The sequence below is a fragment of the Elgaria multicarinata genome, chromosome 10 (assembly GCF_023053635.1).
Source record: "Elgaria multicarinata webbii isolate HBS135686 ecotype San Diego chromosome 10, rElgMul1.1.pri, whole genome shotgun sequence".
In the NCBI taxonomy this organism is placed as follows: Eukaryota; Metazoa; Chordata; class Lepidosauria; order Squamata; family Anguidae; genus Elgaria; species Elgaria multicarinata.
Window position 1 is genome coordinate 55866274 of NC_086180.1, and position 18944 is coordinate 55885217.

An 18944-nucleotide genomic window follows, 5' to 3' on the forward strand; every position below is an offset into this window, starting at 1 on the left:
TATCTTTAACAGTTGCATAGAAAAGGGGATTTCAGCAGGTGGCATTTGTATAGAGAGAGAACCTGGTGAAATTCTTCCTTCATCACAACAGTTAAAGCTGCAGGAGCTATACTAGAGTGACCAGATTTAAAAGAGGGCAGGGCACCTGCAGCTTTAACTGCTGTGATGAAGAGGAAATTTCCCCAGATTCCCCATATATACAAATGACACCTGCTGAAATTTCCTTTTCAATACAACTGTTAAAGATACAGGAGCCCTGTCCTCCTTTTCATATGGTCACCCTAGTTGAGAGGAGCCAAGGTTTTATTATCTTAGGGTGATCATATTTTGGAAACCAAAAAGGAGGACAACATAAAATCATAGAATAGAAGAGTTGGAATGGAAGGGGCCTATAAGGCCATTGAGTCCTCAGTGCAGGAATCCACCTTAAAGCATACCTGAAAGGTGGCTATCCAGCTGCCTCCTGAATGCCTCTAGTGTGGGAGAGCCCACAACCTCCCTAGGTAACTGGTTCCATTGTTGTACTGCTCTCAGTCAGGATGTTTTTCCTGATGTCCAGCTGGAATCTGGCTTCCTGTAACTTGAGTCCATTATTCCATGTCCTGCACTCTGGGATTATTGAGAAGACATCCTGGCCCTCTTCTGTGGGGAGGGCCAGGATGCAAGTATTTGAAGAGTGCTATCATGTCTCCCCTCAAACTTCTCTTCTCCAGGCTAAACATGCCCAGTTCTTTCAGTCTCTCCTCATAGGGCTTTGTTTCCAGACCCCTGATCATCCTCGTTGCCCTCCTCTGAACACTCTCCAGCTTATCTGCATCCTTCTTGCATGGTTTGGAAGCTATACTTCTATTAATGCAGCCCAAAATAGCATTTGTGCTTTTTTGCAGCCATATCACACTGTTGGATCATATTCAGCTTGTGATCTACAACAATTCCAAGATCCTTCTCATTTGTAGTATTGCTGAGCCAAGTATCCCCCATCTTGTAACTGTTCATTTGGTTTTTTCCTAGATGTAGAACTTGGCATTTATCCCTATTAAATTTCATTCTGTTGTTTTCAGCCCAGCACTCCAGCCTATCAAGATCACTTTGAAGTTTGTTTCTGACTTCCAGGGTATTAGCTATCCCACCCAATTTTGTGTCATCTGCAAATCTGATAAGCGTTCCCTGCACCTCCTTGTCCAAATTATTAATAAAAAAGTTGAAGAGCACTGGGCCCAGAACTGAGCCTTGTGGTACCCCGCTCGTTACCTCCCCCCAGTTTGAGAAGGTATCATTGATAAGTACTGTTTGAGTCCGAGTCTGTAGCCAACTGTGTATCTTCACTCGCAGTAGTTTGAGGATGCTTTACATGATGTTGTCATCCTCCAGGGTCTCTCCTGTGCTTTACAAAGTCTAGTATTCTTGTGAATGGTAGCATGAAACCCTGCTCTATTTGTGCAATTCTGCTACACCTCACTGCCACCTGGTGGTTGTGCCATTCAACATATAAGCCACCTTGTTCAGTAATGCAACATTTTCTGTGCTGAAAGGTAGCCTTCAGCACTGCCAATACAATGAGTAGGAGGGTATCCAAGTTGTGGGCTTGTGGCAGAATCCAAAAGGGTGCTTAAACCTCCACTGATTCTGTTGCGCAAGTGGTGGGTCCTACTGCTTCTGCTGCGTGAGGAGGGATCACCACTTGCACAGTGGGCATTTAGGGCTTTCCAGTTGAAGCCTTGAAATGAGTATTTCTCAATTAGGACAGGTGATTCCTCGATTAGGACAGGGTGGTGGACCTGCCCCATTCCAAAACATTCTGGTTGCCCGGGAAGCGCGGAATCTTCATTCCGCAAGTGGTGGGTCCTGCTTGCGAATGGAAGTTGGCAGGGTGGAAAAGAATCAGCAGAGGCATACACACTTCATTGGATTCCACCCATGATCTGTCCAACTTGTGCACAGATCCTAAGGATAAAGCTGTTCTTTAATCAAAACTGGGCTCTAAGCCCAAGGTGACTTATGTTTCTACATTCTCAAAATCCAGTCTTGCCATCATTCTGCTTTAGATGTTAACAGAGCAATTAGGCTTTATAGCCTCAGCTTTGGAACAGACACGCCATTGTTAACTAAAGATAGGCAGAAAGTTGTTTAACAAAGGCTATGTGGCTTCTGGGGCTTCTCCCCAAGACAGGTTAAAGTTCACTGTACAACACGGCAACACCTTTCGGATGAGGCTGCGCAGGGTGGCCACTTGGCCATCATTCCTTTGCCGGGCATTACAGAGTAAGTGACCCCTTGCTTCACCTGGCCGTGTTTGGTTCCAGACCAAATGGATTTGCTTCGTTTAGGAGGCCATCCTGAAACCTCCCTTGACTCAGTACCTTCTTCACTGTAATTTGTCCCATCCCTTCCCTGCTGTGATACAGCCCATTTTCTGGAGTGGCGCTTGAAACAATAACGAGACAGTTGACCAGTTTGCAGTCCTCTCTTCTACATCCGCAGAGGGCCTGCACTGCAAACACAGCCTGTTAATGCTGTATATACCTCTGTTGCAAAGCACAGTCTGCTTAAAGGAACAGCAATGCCAGTAAGCCCTTAAAATAGTGGACAAAGGTAGGACTGGAGTGGTGAATGCTGGCCAGTGTCAAAGCTTCATCACACCTACCCATTTCCCTGTTGTTGTTATTGTTGTTGTTGTTGTTAGCTCCATCACACCAACACTATACAACCACCTCTGGGAGGGCTGGGGCAGGGGCTCCCAGCAAGGCTTCCCTCCACTTGCCAGGAAAATCCTCCCCGTCCCCCCCCTCCCACACGCACCCCAATGCATGTGCACAAGGAAGACCCCGAGCAGGAGGTGGCGGTGGCAGTGGCAGCAATGCGCCACACACTCGCCGGGTGGGCAGGCGAGGAGGAGGAAGGAAGGAAGGAAGGCTTTTTGATATCAAAAAGAAGAGCAAAGGAAGGAGGTTGGGGGTGTGGGGGGTGTGAGAGAAAGAGAAGATATTCCCTAAAGGGAAAGAGCGCCGCTCCTTGTCAGACCTGTTTCCCCACAACTGTCTCCTTCCTTCAATAAAATCATTAAACAAAAGGCTGTTTGAGACACACCACGCTGCCTTTCGTATGCTGCCAAAAGAGCAGGGGGAGGAAATGGGATCCAATTTAGCCCCCTCTCTCTGTGTGTCTCTGCTGGCTGTTTGGGATGTCTGGAGTGCTTCACTTGCCTGGATCCTACTGGCAGTTGGTGACACCTGGTGGGAATATACACTATTGTTATTATAACGTTATGAATCAGCAACTGTGACGGAAAGCATCACATGACCCTCTCTATCTTCAGTTGTAAATGAGTTATACTTACCTCTTTGATTTCGTTGTCCCCGTTCATTGTTGCTCAGTACTAGCGCTTATATTGCTACCCTGGGGGCATTTCCACATGTTGAATTGAGTGATCAGCCAATTGCTACCCTGGGGGCGTTTCCACTTCCGGTACCCGCCTTTAGTAACCCTTCTACTGAGCGTTTTGCCTCGTGGATGACTGCACTAGTCGATCCTCCTCGGTGATTATTGTTGTTTGATGGAGGGGGCATGAACGTCAGGTTTGTATTGTCTATATATTAATGTTTTCTGAAGCTTTTTTAATGTGTTTTAATTTTAATAATTTCCTTTATGTTGCTTTCCATTGTTCCCCTGTTTTTTTCTCATTTCATTTAAAAATTTCTAAGAATGTACTACCTCTCTGCTGCATACTGTTTTGTTCTGTAAGTGTGCTTTAAAACACTTCTTATAATTCCATGGTCATCACTGTATTTTAAGTAATAAATTCACTTCTTCTTAAATGATGTTTTGGAAATCACTAATGTTTAAAACTGTCTTCCACAGTACTTTCTTATATCTTAAAGTTCTATTTTTATTCCTTGGTATAGAAAGCAATGTTGTTTGTGGAGTAGCATTAACGTCTTCTGTAAAGGGGACTGCTGAAATCATGGTGTTACTTTTTTTGAATATTTTCTAATATTAAAATCTTGAATATTAAAACAATGTAATCAAAATGCACTTATTTTTAATAAATTTCTGCTACTATAGCCTCTTGCTCTGTAATTTCCCCTAATGCCATATATACAACCATATCTACAGCATTCCTGAGCAACCATTCATGGAGGGGGTCACAGAAGCAGACACTTGCGTCTCATAACACCTGCTGAGAAACTGAGATGGCGTTTCCCAGCTTGGGAGCCATCCAACATACTTGGTTTCAAATCCCAATTGTGGGAATGAAGGGAAATCACAGGAAACAGGCAATATTCCCAAGACTTCCTGTGCTTACAAATTGCAGGACCTTTTTGGTGTTTGCTCCCTTTGGCTAGGAAATCTGTTTCCCAGAGCTTCCAGAAGGCAGATAAGACATGGCTTTTATAATAGACCTTCCCGGACATACACATACATACCTGGCATTGTTAGATTGTGTGTGTTTTTAACTATATTGCACGTCCTTAGGGAAGGATATTACAAAGCTGGAAAAAGTGCAGAAAAGGGCAACTAAAAAGATTAAGGGGCTGGAACATCTCCCCTACGAGGGAAGGTTACATCAACTGGGATGGTTTAGCTTGGAAAAAATGAGGCTAAGGGGAGACATGATAGAGGTGGAAAAAATGATGCATGGTGTGGAGAATGTGGACAGGGAGACATTTTTCTCCCTCTCTCAAAATACTAGAACCCAAGGGGGGGTCATCCCATGAAACGGATGGGTGGGAGATCCAGGACAAATAAAAGGAAGAGCGCAGAGTTAAACTATGGAACTCACTACCACAAGATGTAGTGATGGCCACCAGTCTGGATGGCTTCAAAGGCGGGTTGGATCAATTCCTGGAGGCGAAGGCTATCCATGGCTACTAACCCTGATGGTTGTGTGCTATCTCCAGTATTCCAGGTGGTAAGCCTGTGTGCACCAGTTGCTGGGGAACATGGGTGGGAGGTTGGTGTTGCACCATGTCCTGCTTGTTCATCCCTGGTCGATGGCTGGTTGGCCACTGTGTAAACAGAGTGCTGGGCTAGATGGACTCTTGGTCTGATCCAGCAGGACCATTCTTATGTTAAGGGGAGGAGAATGGCCCTAGGGAATGCAACTTAGTAATCATAGATAGCTCCATACCAGAGCCCTTGCACGACTGGTGCATCTCTGGGGTTGGAGCCTAAGGATTTGTAGATGACTCCAAAACTAGAGTTTAGCATGAAGCCTCTCCCTCCCTCAACCTTCTTCACCAGCAGCCACTCCCACAGGCTGACCTGAGAGAGAGGGGGGGGGGAAGGGGCAATCCACCAGCCATGCTGAAAAATTCATTTTTCCTCTTCCCTCCACATTCGCCTTTCCTCTAATGTTGTTCCCTGCCTTGATGCAAACGGAGAGGTGGGTAAGAAAACTGGGTTAGGCTGGTTTGTGTCTCAATGATGTGCTGATACCGTATGTACAACCCCATCCATATGTTACCAATCCCAGGTTGGTGCCATATATACAACCATATCTACAGCATTCCCGAGCAACCATTCATGGAGGGGGTCACAGAAGCAGACGCTTGCGTCTCATAACACCTGCTGAGAAACTGAGATGGGTTTCCCAGCTTGGAAGCCATCCAACATACTTAGTTTCAAATCCCAATTGTGGGAATGAAGCGTTTTCCTGGCATATCCAGGCGGGTGGTGTGGGGGAACCAACTGCTGTTTTGCAAAACAAAAGCAACCACATTCAGAAACCTAGCATAGTTGAATACAGCAGCCATCATTGAAGATCACAGAGTTTTCAGTCCCTAAAATTCCCGCCACTGGCAATTCAAATTACGAGCATGAGCCGATGAGTTAACAAAGGGGGACAGGAAGGGAAGAAAAAAGGAAGTGGGCGGAGCAAACTGAGAAGCTCGCCTAAACACAGAGGAGGCAGAAACCAGCTACAGCGGAAGAACAAACAGTGTGCCCTGGTTTAATGAATTAATGCCATAAAGGGAAAACGTAAGTAACGCTAGATCCCCATAGTGCGCCCCGTGATTACCAAAACCGACACAGATAGCAACGTTAGAAATGGACTATAGCCACGTTATTAGACTAGTGTGGATCCGCCCCTGGGGGAGGTGGAGAGGAAATGACAGTGAGCGAGTGAGCAAAGGGCTGTTGCTGCTGCTGCTGCCGCAGAGGAGGAAGCAGCAGCAGCATGAGCAGGTGGGAGCCCGGCCTGGTGCCATGGGCGAGGGGGAGCCACTGAGGTAGGCAGTCAGGCGAGTGGAAGACGGCGAGGGGACGCCGCCAACGCCAGCTGCAGCCCTGCTTGGGGGTTGCTGAGGGAGGCGGCCCGGCGACTTTGCTCCTTGCCCTCCTTCCGCGCCCCCGGTGGCCGCTCAGAAAACTACAAAAAAAGTCGCACTTAAAGGGGTCCAAAATACGTCACTTCTTTTGGGGAAGGAGCACAATCAAAGCAGGATGCATGGGAGTACTTCACAGTAAAAGCAGATCATAAAGTAGAAAACATCGGAGTCCTTTGCATGTAATTCACAGTGAATGCACAGTATAACGCTGGTGTGATGAAGCTCTCAGTGTTCTTTAATGAATCTGTCATTTCCTGCTCTGGCTGCCTAGGGCCATATCTACGCCAAGCAGGATATCGCACTATGAAAGCGGTATATAATAGGTAGGAGCCACACCAAGTAGGATATCGCACTATGAAAGCGGTGTCTGGTATGTGTCAAAGGGCCCCAACAGTTGTCAGTGCACTTCAATACCTCTATAAAGCAGTAATGTGGCTCCTGCCTCTTATATACTGCTTTCATACGGCTTTCATAGTGCTATATCCTGCTTGGTGTAGATCTGGCCTAGGTCATTATATAAGGGCACGTGGAATCTTATTTTAAACATACCATAGTCACAAATGAAGCCAAGTATTCCATTTGTTCACCATGTCCATTGCATTAGTCTAAGCCTTTTCCTCTACGTTTCAGCAGAATATTTGAAGATTTATTTTTAAAATTTTGGGGTCATTTTATTGATGTGGCATAATTTCATCACATTAACCAAAAACACTTCCAGCTTGTTTATGGTTTCTTTTACACACAAGTAGAATTTCACAATTGATTTAACTTTACTTATATGTGTTAGAATGTGCATTTTTCTGGCATACTGGAAAGAACGTCCTTGAACACAAAGGTTGAACAAAAGTTAAGGTTTAAGTTAATGTAACAAGGAGTGATTTAAAGAATAACCATCCCCACCCCCACCCTGGTCCAATATCACTGTGTCATCGTGATCACAGCACTTGCTGCTAACTGCTTGGTTATTGGGTGGTATAAAAATGTAATAAAATAAATAAATAAATAAAATATTTATCCAGGAACTATGGAGCCATGGGAAAGGTTTGGCCTACTTACATACATCTTTAGCCTGTGGTTTAAGTGTGAACCAGCCCTTTGACGTCATCATTTAGCCCAGGGGTGCAGAGCTAGAACAGGACGGGAGGCCGACTTGCCCTCTTCTGGGCCCTAAACTAAATAGTGCCAAAACTAAAAACAACAACTAACAACAACAATGAAAACAAAAACCCAAATAAATAAATAAATAAATAAATAAATAAAATAAATGCTCTTGCCTGCTGTTTGGGCCAACGTGGAGCCACAGTCCTCTGCTATGTCCCTCCCACATGTTAAACACACAAACCGCGAACACAAGCAAGCAGACCTTACAAGCAAGAAAAAGTAACAGAAAAAAGGAACAAATGGGTGGTATTTTATGTGTGAAGATATGTACGCTTACATGATTAAATTTAATACAGTAATTACATGTAGCCTACATTTAATAAAAAAATATGTACATACCTAACAGGAAATTATATATAGATATACAAAAGTACATATACAAAAGTAGAAGGGGGGGGGGAAGAGAAATAAATAAACAAATAAATAAAGAACAAGGAATAGGAAAAAGAAGAAGAAAAGATGGGGGGAAATGAAGAGGAAATAGAATGCAATGCAATGAACTTTGTCTGGAGGCCCAGATTTGATGTCAACAGAGTCCGTGCAATACCAAAACATAATGTGTAAATCCTGGCTAACAACCAAACACTGGCTGAAGGCCAGATTCAAGCAGCTGGCAAAGGAAGATCCTTAGATTTAATTTTGATGGCAGTAAGAAATGATTCCACAGTGTCAGAACTTTGAAACGTGGCCTTCAATTGACTGGTAGGTGCAAAATTCGCATTAGTCTCCTGGTGATCAATTCTTCCCCTCACATTGGGGCAGTTTTTGGACTGTGCAGCAGTCGCCTCCCTCCTTTAGGAGCTGTTTCCTCAAGTTGACTGGCTTCCATCAGGGGACTTGGAAATATGGTGGACTGGATCACCCTGAACATAAACCTACAATATAAAGGGAAAATCAAATAAGCTGTGTCGGCATGGTTTAAATATGTTTTGGGCAAGCGGCCTTTTGTGAAACAGTAGTATTCTGAAAGAGAACAGAACAGGCTCTCACCACACCACCCAGAGGCCATGAAGATCTTCGTCTCCCTCCACCACTGAGAAACAGGAGTTAGAGCACAACCCAAAACTCTTTCATCCCGATGATGCTAGTACCGTTATCATGCTGATACCAATGAAGAACTGAGTGCCAGATAATGGTTTGGGGATTATGGATGGTCAAGAATTTATATATATTTTTCTTACCACATTCAGACTGAAAAAGTTCAAGATGATAACAACCTACTGAGATCCTGGCTAGAGCACGTTGGCCTTTGACATACGAAAGCCAATGGTCACATCCCAGCAAGCTATACGGTTCTTTGCGTGGCCTTTAGCAAGTCTCTCTCTCTCTCTCTCTCTCTCTCTCTCTCTCTCTCTCTCTCCCTCCTCTACTTTACAGTCTTGTCATAAGAATAAAGCACTGTTCCAAGTTTCTTGGAGGAAGGGCGGGATACCAGCAGTGGTATAGTGGAACCAGGGCTTGTGGGGATGCAGCCATGGCACTTTTGGGTTAGCAGGAACACTGTTGTTGTCCATCACACACACTCATGCCACAAAATTCCCTGTTCCCTCTGAGCTTAGCTGCAATTCTCACAGTACCCAGGGGGAAATTAATTTCCCCAGCAGCCATATATTGTTCCCTGCTGTAACACAGTGTATTTTGGGGTGCCTTGGACTTGAATGGGCAATTAAGACCCATTGTCCTCACAAATGTCCTGCTCCTGGTGGAGGTGAATTGCTTTGCTGACATGGACCAAGGGGCTGCCTGCATCTTTGGGCTCTCCTTGGGGGCTTGGCTATGAGGCTGTCATGATGAAAGCCTGCACTTCAAAATTTACCACTGCAAAACTGGATATAAATATAATGCAATACAAAACCAGCAAGAGAAAATTCTAACAATGCCACTAACGCCTGACATAGACCTTGGATTTTGAAGTCTTAAGCAAGGCAGGTCATGAAGTCCTGAACCACTTCTGACAAGGTGGCCTCAGAGCCCTGAGGAACAGCATGCGTTGGTGGCCCAGCATCAAACAAGGACTCACCAGAACCACCTTCTGAAATTGCCCCTCCAAGAAGACCTGGAGCCACAATACAACGGTGCCTCCCAGCCCCAGAAGGATACCATACTTCATGGTATTGAAAGCTGCCAAGAGATCCAGCAGAACTAACAGGAACACACTCCTCCTCTCCAGTTCCAGACACAGATCATCCACCAAGGTGACCAAAGCAGTCTCTGTTCTATAGCTAGGCCTGAAGCCAGACTGATCTAGATCTAGATCATCCAGGAATCCCTGGAGCTGAGAAGCCACCACATGCTGCAGCACCTTGTCCAAGAATGGAATTTTATAATCTGAATGAGGGATTTGTTTTTAAGCAAAGGCCTTTCCACTATCTCATTTAGGCAGGATGGAAACATACCTTGCCATTAAGAGGAATTCACCATTACCCTTTCCCACTCAGCCACTCTCCCTAAGTTAGCAAGGGCAAGGGTCCAACACACAAGTGGTCGGCCTCACACCTGAGTTGTCCACAAACACCATTCTACGCAATGTCTCACTCATTTCATCGGCCACAATTTCCGGGAAAACTAGGAGGCTCATTTGGCTCCACTCTGTGGGACAGGACATGTAAGAACAATCATGTTAACCAGCTGGGCCAATTCTTCATTCTAGGGATTCACCAGGGATTTGACAGGATCACCTGCTGAGGTGACAGGAAAATCCCAAAGAGCCATCAGAAAGCTATCCAGTTCCATCAGTCTCCTTAGTCCTTCTTTCTCACCTCCCTGCTCCTGCATAGACTCAGAGACTCCACGAGTCATTAGGCAGTGATAAATGAAATGGCAGAAACATGACAATACCCAGATCCAGACCCTAACCCCATCCTGTGCAAAAGACCAGATATAAAGGGTGCCCTGCCGAATGAGTGGGGCCAAATATTAATTGGGACAAAGACAGACCCCTGGTAACCATGAAGTCCTGAACCACTTCCTACAACGTGACCTCAGTGTGTATATTGACACCTCCCAACATAAGAAGTCATAAGAAGCTTCCAGCACAGTTCCTGAGGCCACCTCAGCTAGCTCAGGAAGGGAGACTGTTGAGTAGTGGGGCAAGCAGTACACCAACAGAATCCAGAGCGTAGCACTCTGGAGAGTCCTGCTGGCTATTCTCCTGCTGTGGCTGGAGAGCACCTAGCATAGTTCTCCAGAGATCCTTCCTTGTGAACATGACTTGCTCTGAGGGGTGTTTTCACAGAGCAAGGTCTTCTGGGAAAGATGGCCTTGGAGATCTCCTGTGCTACTTCAGCACAGGCAGTCTCCAAGGTCACCTCCCTGCCAACGCCTCGCTCTGAGGAAGGACTCCTCAGAGCTAGGCACTGAGGGACAACCATGCCATGGCTGCCCAAGACTGGGGGAAGAGAGGAGGATAATGGTGGCAATGGGAGGTCTTGCACCAGTAATGGTTTCCACTAGTGCATCGTCATTAGTGTCAGAATAATCCAAGTGCAGGGCTAAACCTACACTACTGCTTTATAGAGGTATTGAAGTGCACTGATAACTGTTGGGGCACAGGACACATTCCATATACCGCTTTCGCAGTGTTATTTCCTGCTTTTTATTCTACATTCATAATGATCTGACACAAGGGGTAAATCTGGCCTTGGATTCTACCCTATCAGTGATGACTCTTTCACCATTCAGCTTCATAGGATTGCTCCAGTTCTAGTATCATGGAAGCGGGAGAAAACCTTCTCCCTGTCCATTTTCTCCATAGGCTAGGCTAGGCCAGGCTGCTTCTTCCCGACACGTAGCTTTCTACGTGGAGGAATTGATCCTGGTGTGTAAGAGCCCCCAATCATACGATTCCCCACCTGCAGCCTGAAGTGATATAGGCCAGTCAAAGTTTAACAACCTCAGTAAGAGATAGACTTAATATGAAGAAGGAAATCTCCCCCAACATGTTTGGATCTGAAGCAATGAAATACCTTGGGAGAAGAGCCACGACAGTTGTGATGATGCAGATCAGATAAAACACTGGATTAGACAGATGTCTCTGCAAAACCCAGTATGGATTGGCTGGTGGATTGCAGAGGACACAGACAGCTCCAAGAGTCCCATTAATGCCGAAGAAGAGTACGCCACTACCAGCTATAACAGACCGGTGTATCCAGTTCTGAAATAAATTCAAACAACCACAGAAGAACAAACTCTTGAGATCAAATTTGCTTCCATTCTGAAGAACTGAAAGGCAGAGCTATGGGCATAAACAGTCAGAAACACACACAGACAGACACACACACACTTCGTGCCAAACAAGTATTGTCCCCACGCTTCTCAACGTTCCCAAGGGGAGAAGTGCTACTTAGCAATTGTTTAAAAACTCACTGTTCACACCTATCTGGGGAATCAGTTGTCTCTAAACTCCTCCCATGGGGAAGCCCAGTGTTACTACCCCTTTGCTTCTTCAAGTAGCTATGGGTGCCTGGGCTTCATCCTGTGAACAAAGGCTGGAAGGGAAAATCTCTCCTGACTCAGGAAAGGTGCAATATAATAAAGGTGCAAGACATGGAGCTATCCGGTGTCTCCAGTCATCTCAATCCATCAAGTGAGGAACAACTGAGAATAGCGAGAGAAACACAATGAGGGATGTCACACTTAATGAATCAAAGTGATGTTTGATGGAGCTTAACAGTGAAAAGGGAGCCATTCATAAGGACGGAGCGTTTAGAATAGCAGGGTAGGTTGTACACATTTGAATTTCTGCTCCATGATGTTTATGGAACTAGGAATGCCTCCATCAGCCTTCCCCTACCTGGAACCTTTTAGATGTGTTAGACTACAACTCCCATCATTCCCAGGTGTCAGAGGACAATTCCATGCTGGCTTGGAAAGATGGTGGCTGCAGTCCAATACATTCCAAGGGCATCAGGTTGGGGGAGGATGCTCTACACTGTGGAAGGTAGGTGGTCTAACAATTGCCCACTCCCCCAAAATGAACTTTTCCTAGTGTGTGCACCAGGCTACTGCAGTCAACCATTTTAGAGAATTGTGGCAATCAGAAAGAGGCTGGGAAACTGGAAGTCCCTCACAGCAGAATCCTTTGTTCTTGAAGAGAGACAACACTTCCGACCTATGAGAGCCTGACGTCTTGGACAGGTAAAAACAAAGTGCTTTTTCTCATCTCCAGTCCATTGTGGGGCATCTTCAAGTGGAACTCATGGCTCTTCTCTTTCATTTTGCATGAAGCAGTGTGGCAGAACTCAACATGCGTCTTTCCCTGGCTAATGCTCCACTGGTCTGTTTGATCCAATTGCACCTGCAGTCTTTGTCCATCTCATGAATGGTTGGAAATGGGTGTTTCTGGTGTTTCAAACAGGTCCATCAATGTAGTCCTGCAGCATCTGGTGGCTAATGGAATGTATGCCCAAGCAGAGCCTGATTCAATTCCCTGATGGCTGTTCTGCTGAGCGAGCCTCCCACTGTGTGGACTATTCATGTTAGGTGTTTTGCTTTGAGACATCAGCGGTTCTGAGCATCTCATGGGCCTCCTGGTAAAGCGAGTGAGCTGTCCTACTGGGCCCTTGATTCACTTCTTCTTCTGATAATTCTCCCATTCTCCTATGGAGAGGAGGCCTCAAGAGCCTCTGATCCAGCCAGGGATAAGCAGTGAATGCTGCTCCTCATCCTCCCTTTGCCCCCTCCAAGAGCAAATCTGTCCCAAAATGGTAGAAGAGCACCATCGTTTTGGGGAGCACCATCTGTACGGGATGTATGGGCCTGTTTCCCTTCTAGGTTATACTCAAAGTGGGAGGAGGCATAGCCACATCTATGGGTAGCTCTACCTGGGGGAGCCATGAGATAATGCACAATGGCTCCTTTTGCAGTGCTTCTACCTGGAGCTGCCATGAGAGTGGCTCTTGTGTTAATGCCCTTTCTCCTTTAAGCAGAGACTGACTAGGAGTGACTTGCACCTTGGTTCAACCCAGATAACATTCCCTCAACATCCTTCAACACTACAGATCTGACCCATTTCAGGAAGTCTGGCTGGGCTTGGTGTCCCTGGAGGAGTTTGGTTTGCTTCTGATGCATTGTGCCTCTTCCAGCGTAAAGAAGCAGGAGGTGTGTGTGGGGGGGGGGGGAGAGACAGCTTTGTGAGCTATTAGTTATGTATATACAGTAAATACAGGAACACATTTTGTTAAAGATTGGTCCCTTTCACCAGATTCTTCCAGTTTCATGCCATCATAAACCATTCTCGATTTGGCAAATTAGGAATAATTTGTTTTTTCAGCTCAGGGTGAGGAAACATTTTTAGCCCAAATTTCATTTTGGAGCAGCTCTCGGGGCCCACATACCAGTTCTGGGTGGGACAAAACAGGCAGGGGGCCAAAATACCAATATATTTTAGCTTAAAACTCTTCCTGCCAGTGACCAAGTCTTAGGAGAGGCATTTCAAATAGAGGCATTATAGAAGCTGAGAAACACCTGAACAACCAGTGTTTGGGGGGAAGGGGCGTGGCCATCTGGGTAACCCGGTGAGGGGGGGATTGAGATCCCAGGCAGGCTGGATTGGGAACCCAGGCCTTTGGTCCTGCACCTCTGCTTTAGCTGCTTGTGCCAGGGAGAGGAGCCAAGCAGGAGGGAACAGCACACAGCTTGCGATGCTGGGAAATCCTGGCTCAAAGTTCTGTAGGCACATGGCCTGTGAGGTGATAAATGGTGACTCAGCCCTGTTTAAGAATAATTTGTGAATTCAGCTGTAGAACAATAAATAAATTACTCACCAAAGTTTTACTTTCAATGATGAGGTGTAGTAGTATTACAAAGAACATGGAAGTGTTCATTACACTCCCAAAGGAGTATATGTGAATGTCAGAGTGAAGGAAGGTCTGCAAAGGAACAATCATTGAAACTATTATTTATGTATTCCATGCCTATCTTCCCAATAAAGACCATAAAGGAGGATGTGGAAATAACACATAGGCCTGTTAGGCTACTGGTTGGTTTTTCATATACAAAATGTTAATGATTCTTCTTGTGAATTTGGAGGAAGCTTAAACATACAAATCAAGAGGGGGAAATGGCTTCACCTTGTTTTTAAATCAAGGTAAAAGAACAGAGACAGTGGCAAGAGGGGGGGAAGCTCTTAATACTTACAAAGTAAGGGATAAGAAAGCAAACCAAGCTTTGATAAAGAGCATCTGCTAAGTTCCCTGCAAAGGCAGATCTCATGTACGGCTGAAAAGGAAACACAGGAGAAATACATCTTAGCTTTGGCCATTACAGATTCTAGTAAGTTTGAATTATCTGCCTGCTCAGATACCTGAATCTCTCCCTAGTGAGCTGTCAAGAGGGGTACTTGGCAGCCATGGAGAGCATCCCCGTCCAAGTCTCAGGTCTTCTCTACATTAAAGTAATGAACCACATGTGCTTCCTAAGTAGTCTTTCTGGGATTACAATGGGCACAATACATATGTCTTCCCCATTCCTCCAAGTGCGAAAGCAAGGAAAACCCCGTGGGGGAGTAAAAAATAGCCAAAGGCAAGGGTGGAACCAAATAATCTTCAACAATAATATTAGTAAAAGTTTTATTAAAGTGCCAGGTGCCTACGTGTTTCGAACGTGGTTCCGTTCTTCCTCAGGGCTTTATAACGTTCGTGAACTTGTCTGCAGCTTCTAGCAGCTTCTGGAGACAACTTCACAAACGTTATAAAGCCCTGAGGAAGAACGCAACCGCGTTCAAAACGTGTAGGCACCTGGCACTTTATTAAAACTTTTACTAATATTATTGTTGAAGATTACTTGGTTCCACCCTTGCCTTTGGCTATTTTTTACTTCCCCGTTCCTCCACCTGTTTGGGGCTGTTTCCTTTGTGGGGAGTTCCATATGTTCCAATTATACAGCCAGCAGATGCTGCTGTGACATTGTAGCAATATTGCGCTATCCCCCAAATACACCAGCCCTTTGATGGTAGTGAATATTTGATTCTGCATTTTTGGTGAGTTAAACCATTAGGAATAAATCTAAAAAATGGCAGGAGAGGCACTGGAGGACCCACAAACTTCAGAGAGTAACCAATCTTGATTGTGCTACATAAGTGCCTTGTGAAGGAGCCTCAAATCTCAGTCTTCAGTGAGAATCTGAGTGAGCCAATCTGCTCCATGCCAAGCTGCATTATGGGATATTGAAATGAGAGAATGCAAACCGACTTATTGTACCAAGATTTGTTAGTGTTTAAATGCAACTTTTAAGCTGCAAAACCAGAATCAGAAAGAGACATCTTCATTTTGAAGGAACCAGTCTCACCATGATGCTCATGATCAAAAGTTTTAAGTAGATGCATCTAGAACCTCTTGTGAGATCTACATAGGGACCCTATGCTGGGAGTGCAGAGAGATTTTGTGATCTATGTTGCACAAACAGACCCATTCACACTTCTAAAACTGGTCTCCTGAGCCACTTTGGACAAATTGTTTCACTTCAGTTTTCTCTCTTTGGTATTCTTATTTTCCTAGCCCAGAGGCCCTCCTAGATAGAGAATTTCAGGCTGACCTCTACAGCATTTCTCTCTAGCACACAGTACAGAATGAGAGGGACACATTTTTGCTGAGGATTCCCTCAAAATGGTACAGAAAAGCAATAACAGTCAGTGAGATAGCCAGTGAGAACATCAAACGATCCATCAAATGACTGTCTCAAATATTATTTATTTATTTATTTATTACATTGTTATCCCATCCAATAGCTGAAGCTCTCTAGGTGGTTCACAAAAATTAAAACCACAATAAAACAACCAACAGGTTAAAAGCACAAATACAAAAAACATTATAAAAAGCACAACCAGGATAAAAACCACGCAGCAAAATTGATATAAAATTAAAATACAGAGTTAAAACAGTAAAATTTAAATTTAAGTTAAAATTAAGTGTTAAAATACTGAAAGAATAAAAAGGTCTTCAGCTGGCGTCAAAAGGAGTACAGTGTAGGCGCCAGGCGGACCTCTCTGGGGAGCTCATTCCACAACCGGGGTGCCACAGCGGAGAAAGCCCTCCTCCTAGTAGCCAACTGCCTCACTTCCTTTGTAATCTATGCTGCCCTTCTAATGACACTGACATTTGTGCAGAAGAATGATGCCTTTCGTCTGTCTGTCTGTCTGTCTGTCTGTCTGTCTGTCTATCTATCTATCTATCTATCTATCTATCCCCATCAGATTATTTAATAACAAGGAATGCATGTTAGAATTCAGGTTCAACTGGCAAGGACTGTGTCACCAAGAGCATAGGAGACATTTCAACTTTCAAGCACTTTTGCCAAGCTAAGAAATACCTCATTTCTTTGTCCAGCTTTGTAAAGTTCTGGCCTCCTTAAAAGTGTTTGTGCCGAGACATCCTTGTCTAACACCCCATAAATGATTGGTGGTACTGAAGTGTACAGAAGGTTGAAGAAAATCAAACTCCAGTAATCACTCATGGGGGTTCCTGAAAATCCACAGAAGAACTGGAACCAGAACAGGAGGCCTACGTATGCCTGTTATGAGGACACACAGGAATTACAGGTTAGAATTCATAAATGGAAGCCAGTCATCTTGGTGGTGGTGGTGTGTGTTTGAATAGGAAGTCAAATGATCCTTACAGTAGCCTACAGGAGTGTAGCATGCTGGTGCTTCAAACCTGTCAAGCCCACACCCCCAAAGCTCTGGAAATAGTCTGAATAGTAACGATTTTGAATATTTCTCAGCATCAAACTCCTAAGATTGTTTGGAAAAGTCATGGAAGCCCAGCTGAATAACAGCAGAGAGACAAAAGTTAACCTTGTAGCGCAGTCAATTAAAAACATGATAGCTTAAACCACTGTAGCCTCCAGGCACTTGTAAGAGGAGTCTTACACTGGCCCTGCTTTCCTGGAATTTCAAATTCATGGGTCTTCAATGTTTTTGGGACAGTGGGTACGTGAGACATGTCATGGGTGCCCTCACAAAATGGCTGCCACAGGGGCTTGTTCATTCATAAAATGGCTGCCATAACGGGCATGGCTGGTCACAAAACACACATTTCCCAGAAGGAATATGGTGAGACGAAAAGAAAAGTAACTTGCCCCAGAACCTAAGTACAAGGTCGAGGTGGGCTCCGAGCTACCCTACTTCCCTTACCCTCTATTGAACCTCAAAGGCAGAGCTGCACACAGCACTTGGCTTTGCAGCATGCCAGCATCCCCATTATAATATAATAATTAAATAATCTTGAGAAATAAAAGGAAAGTCAGGAGGTGCAGGGAGCCTGGACGGCACCAAGACTGGCACCATGCTGGAGTCCCAGGGCTACCAGAATGCAGTAATGCTCACCTCATTTCCATTGCCAGAGGTTACAGACAATCAGCTCTCCCTGTGATTAGAGCTATGAACAGACATGTTTTTGAGGAATTACTAAATGGGGAGTGGTCATCTCCATCCCAGGCTTGTAACATGCTGAAGTGCTTACTGCGCAGAGAAGAAAGCCCAACAGTTCAAGGGCATCACCACAGCTGGCAAGTCCAGTCTGTTTCAGGTACTACATGAAAAGATCCCTTTGATAATTTGCAAGTTTCAATACAGAGCCAACCTGTCGCAATGTCTCATTAATGCTGAGAGATAGCTTTTTGGCCCAGTCCATACTTAATAGACTGTAAATGCCTCGGAAGCACTGATCCTTAACCCAAGGCAGATGGGCAGACTCAATATTTGCTACCAGAGTCTGAACACAGAAACTACTAGCATCCTAGACATATTTCTAAGCATGAAGAAACTGTTCTCCCACACTGTCAAAAGCATTATGGCATTCATGGGTAGCTACATACCAAATTCTTGTAGAAAAAGTAAAGGATCATATTAGCCAGTCGGGTGTAGCACCAGTGGCCATGGACAAACAGCAGCTTGCTGAGGTGTTTGAACTGAGAAATGGCAAAATCGCTTGCCAACACAGCCTGAAAGCAAACACAAAGGAAGTAAAATACAGCAACCAAGAAGATAGCTAGAGAATGAAGTCTTTCATGGACTTGCATTGACTAATGGATTGCCTACCACTTGCTTCTTCTCCCCCCTCATCCACTGACCCACTGATGACAACTGCACATGAGAACATAAAAACACAAGAGCCATGTTGGATCAAACCATGGGGAAATCTAGTGCAGCATTCTCTTCACACAGTGGCAACCAGGTGCTTATGGAAAGCTCCCTCCTGCTCATGTTCCCAGCAACTGGTATAAAGAGGCATACTGACCAATATGGGAGGTAATATAAAGCAATCTTTTTCAAGCTATCCACCTTGGTGGTCATCACTACATCTTGTGGTAGTAATTCCCATAAACTATGCCGTGTATGAAGGACACTTTTTATCTATCCTGAATCTCCAACCATCAAGCTTTGTAGGACGACCCCAAGTTCTAGTATTATGAGAGAGAGAAACTTCTCCATATCTACTCTTTTCCTATCTATCCTGC

At 44.9% G+C, this 18944-nt stretch overlaps 1 protein-coding gene across 1 annotated transcript in view; it reads right to left on the reverse strand.

The window, feature by feature from the left end:
- Positions 1 to 8238: 8238 nt before the first annotated feature.
- LOC134404414 (phospholipid-transporting ATPase VD-like) overlaps positions 8239 to 18944 on the reverse strand; it is a 43625-nt gene continuing 32919 nt past the window's right edge. The window contains exons 17-22 of the mRNA XM_063135100.1: positions 18303 to 18428; positions 16797 to 16997; positions 14628 to 14708; positions 14255 to 14359; positions 11456 to 11643; positions 8239 to 8365 (exon numbers count right to left, since the gene is read on the reverse strand). Of these exons, the coding sequence (XP_062991170.1) occupies positions 8239 to 8365; positions 11456 to 11643; positions 14255 to 14359; positions 14628 to 14708; positions 16797 to 16997; positions 18303 to 18428 (828 nt within the window). The remainder of the gene's footprint in view (positions 8366 to 11455; positions 11644 to 14254; positions 14360 to 14627; positions 14709 to 16796; positions 16998 to 18302; positions 18429 to 18944) is intronic.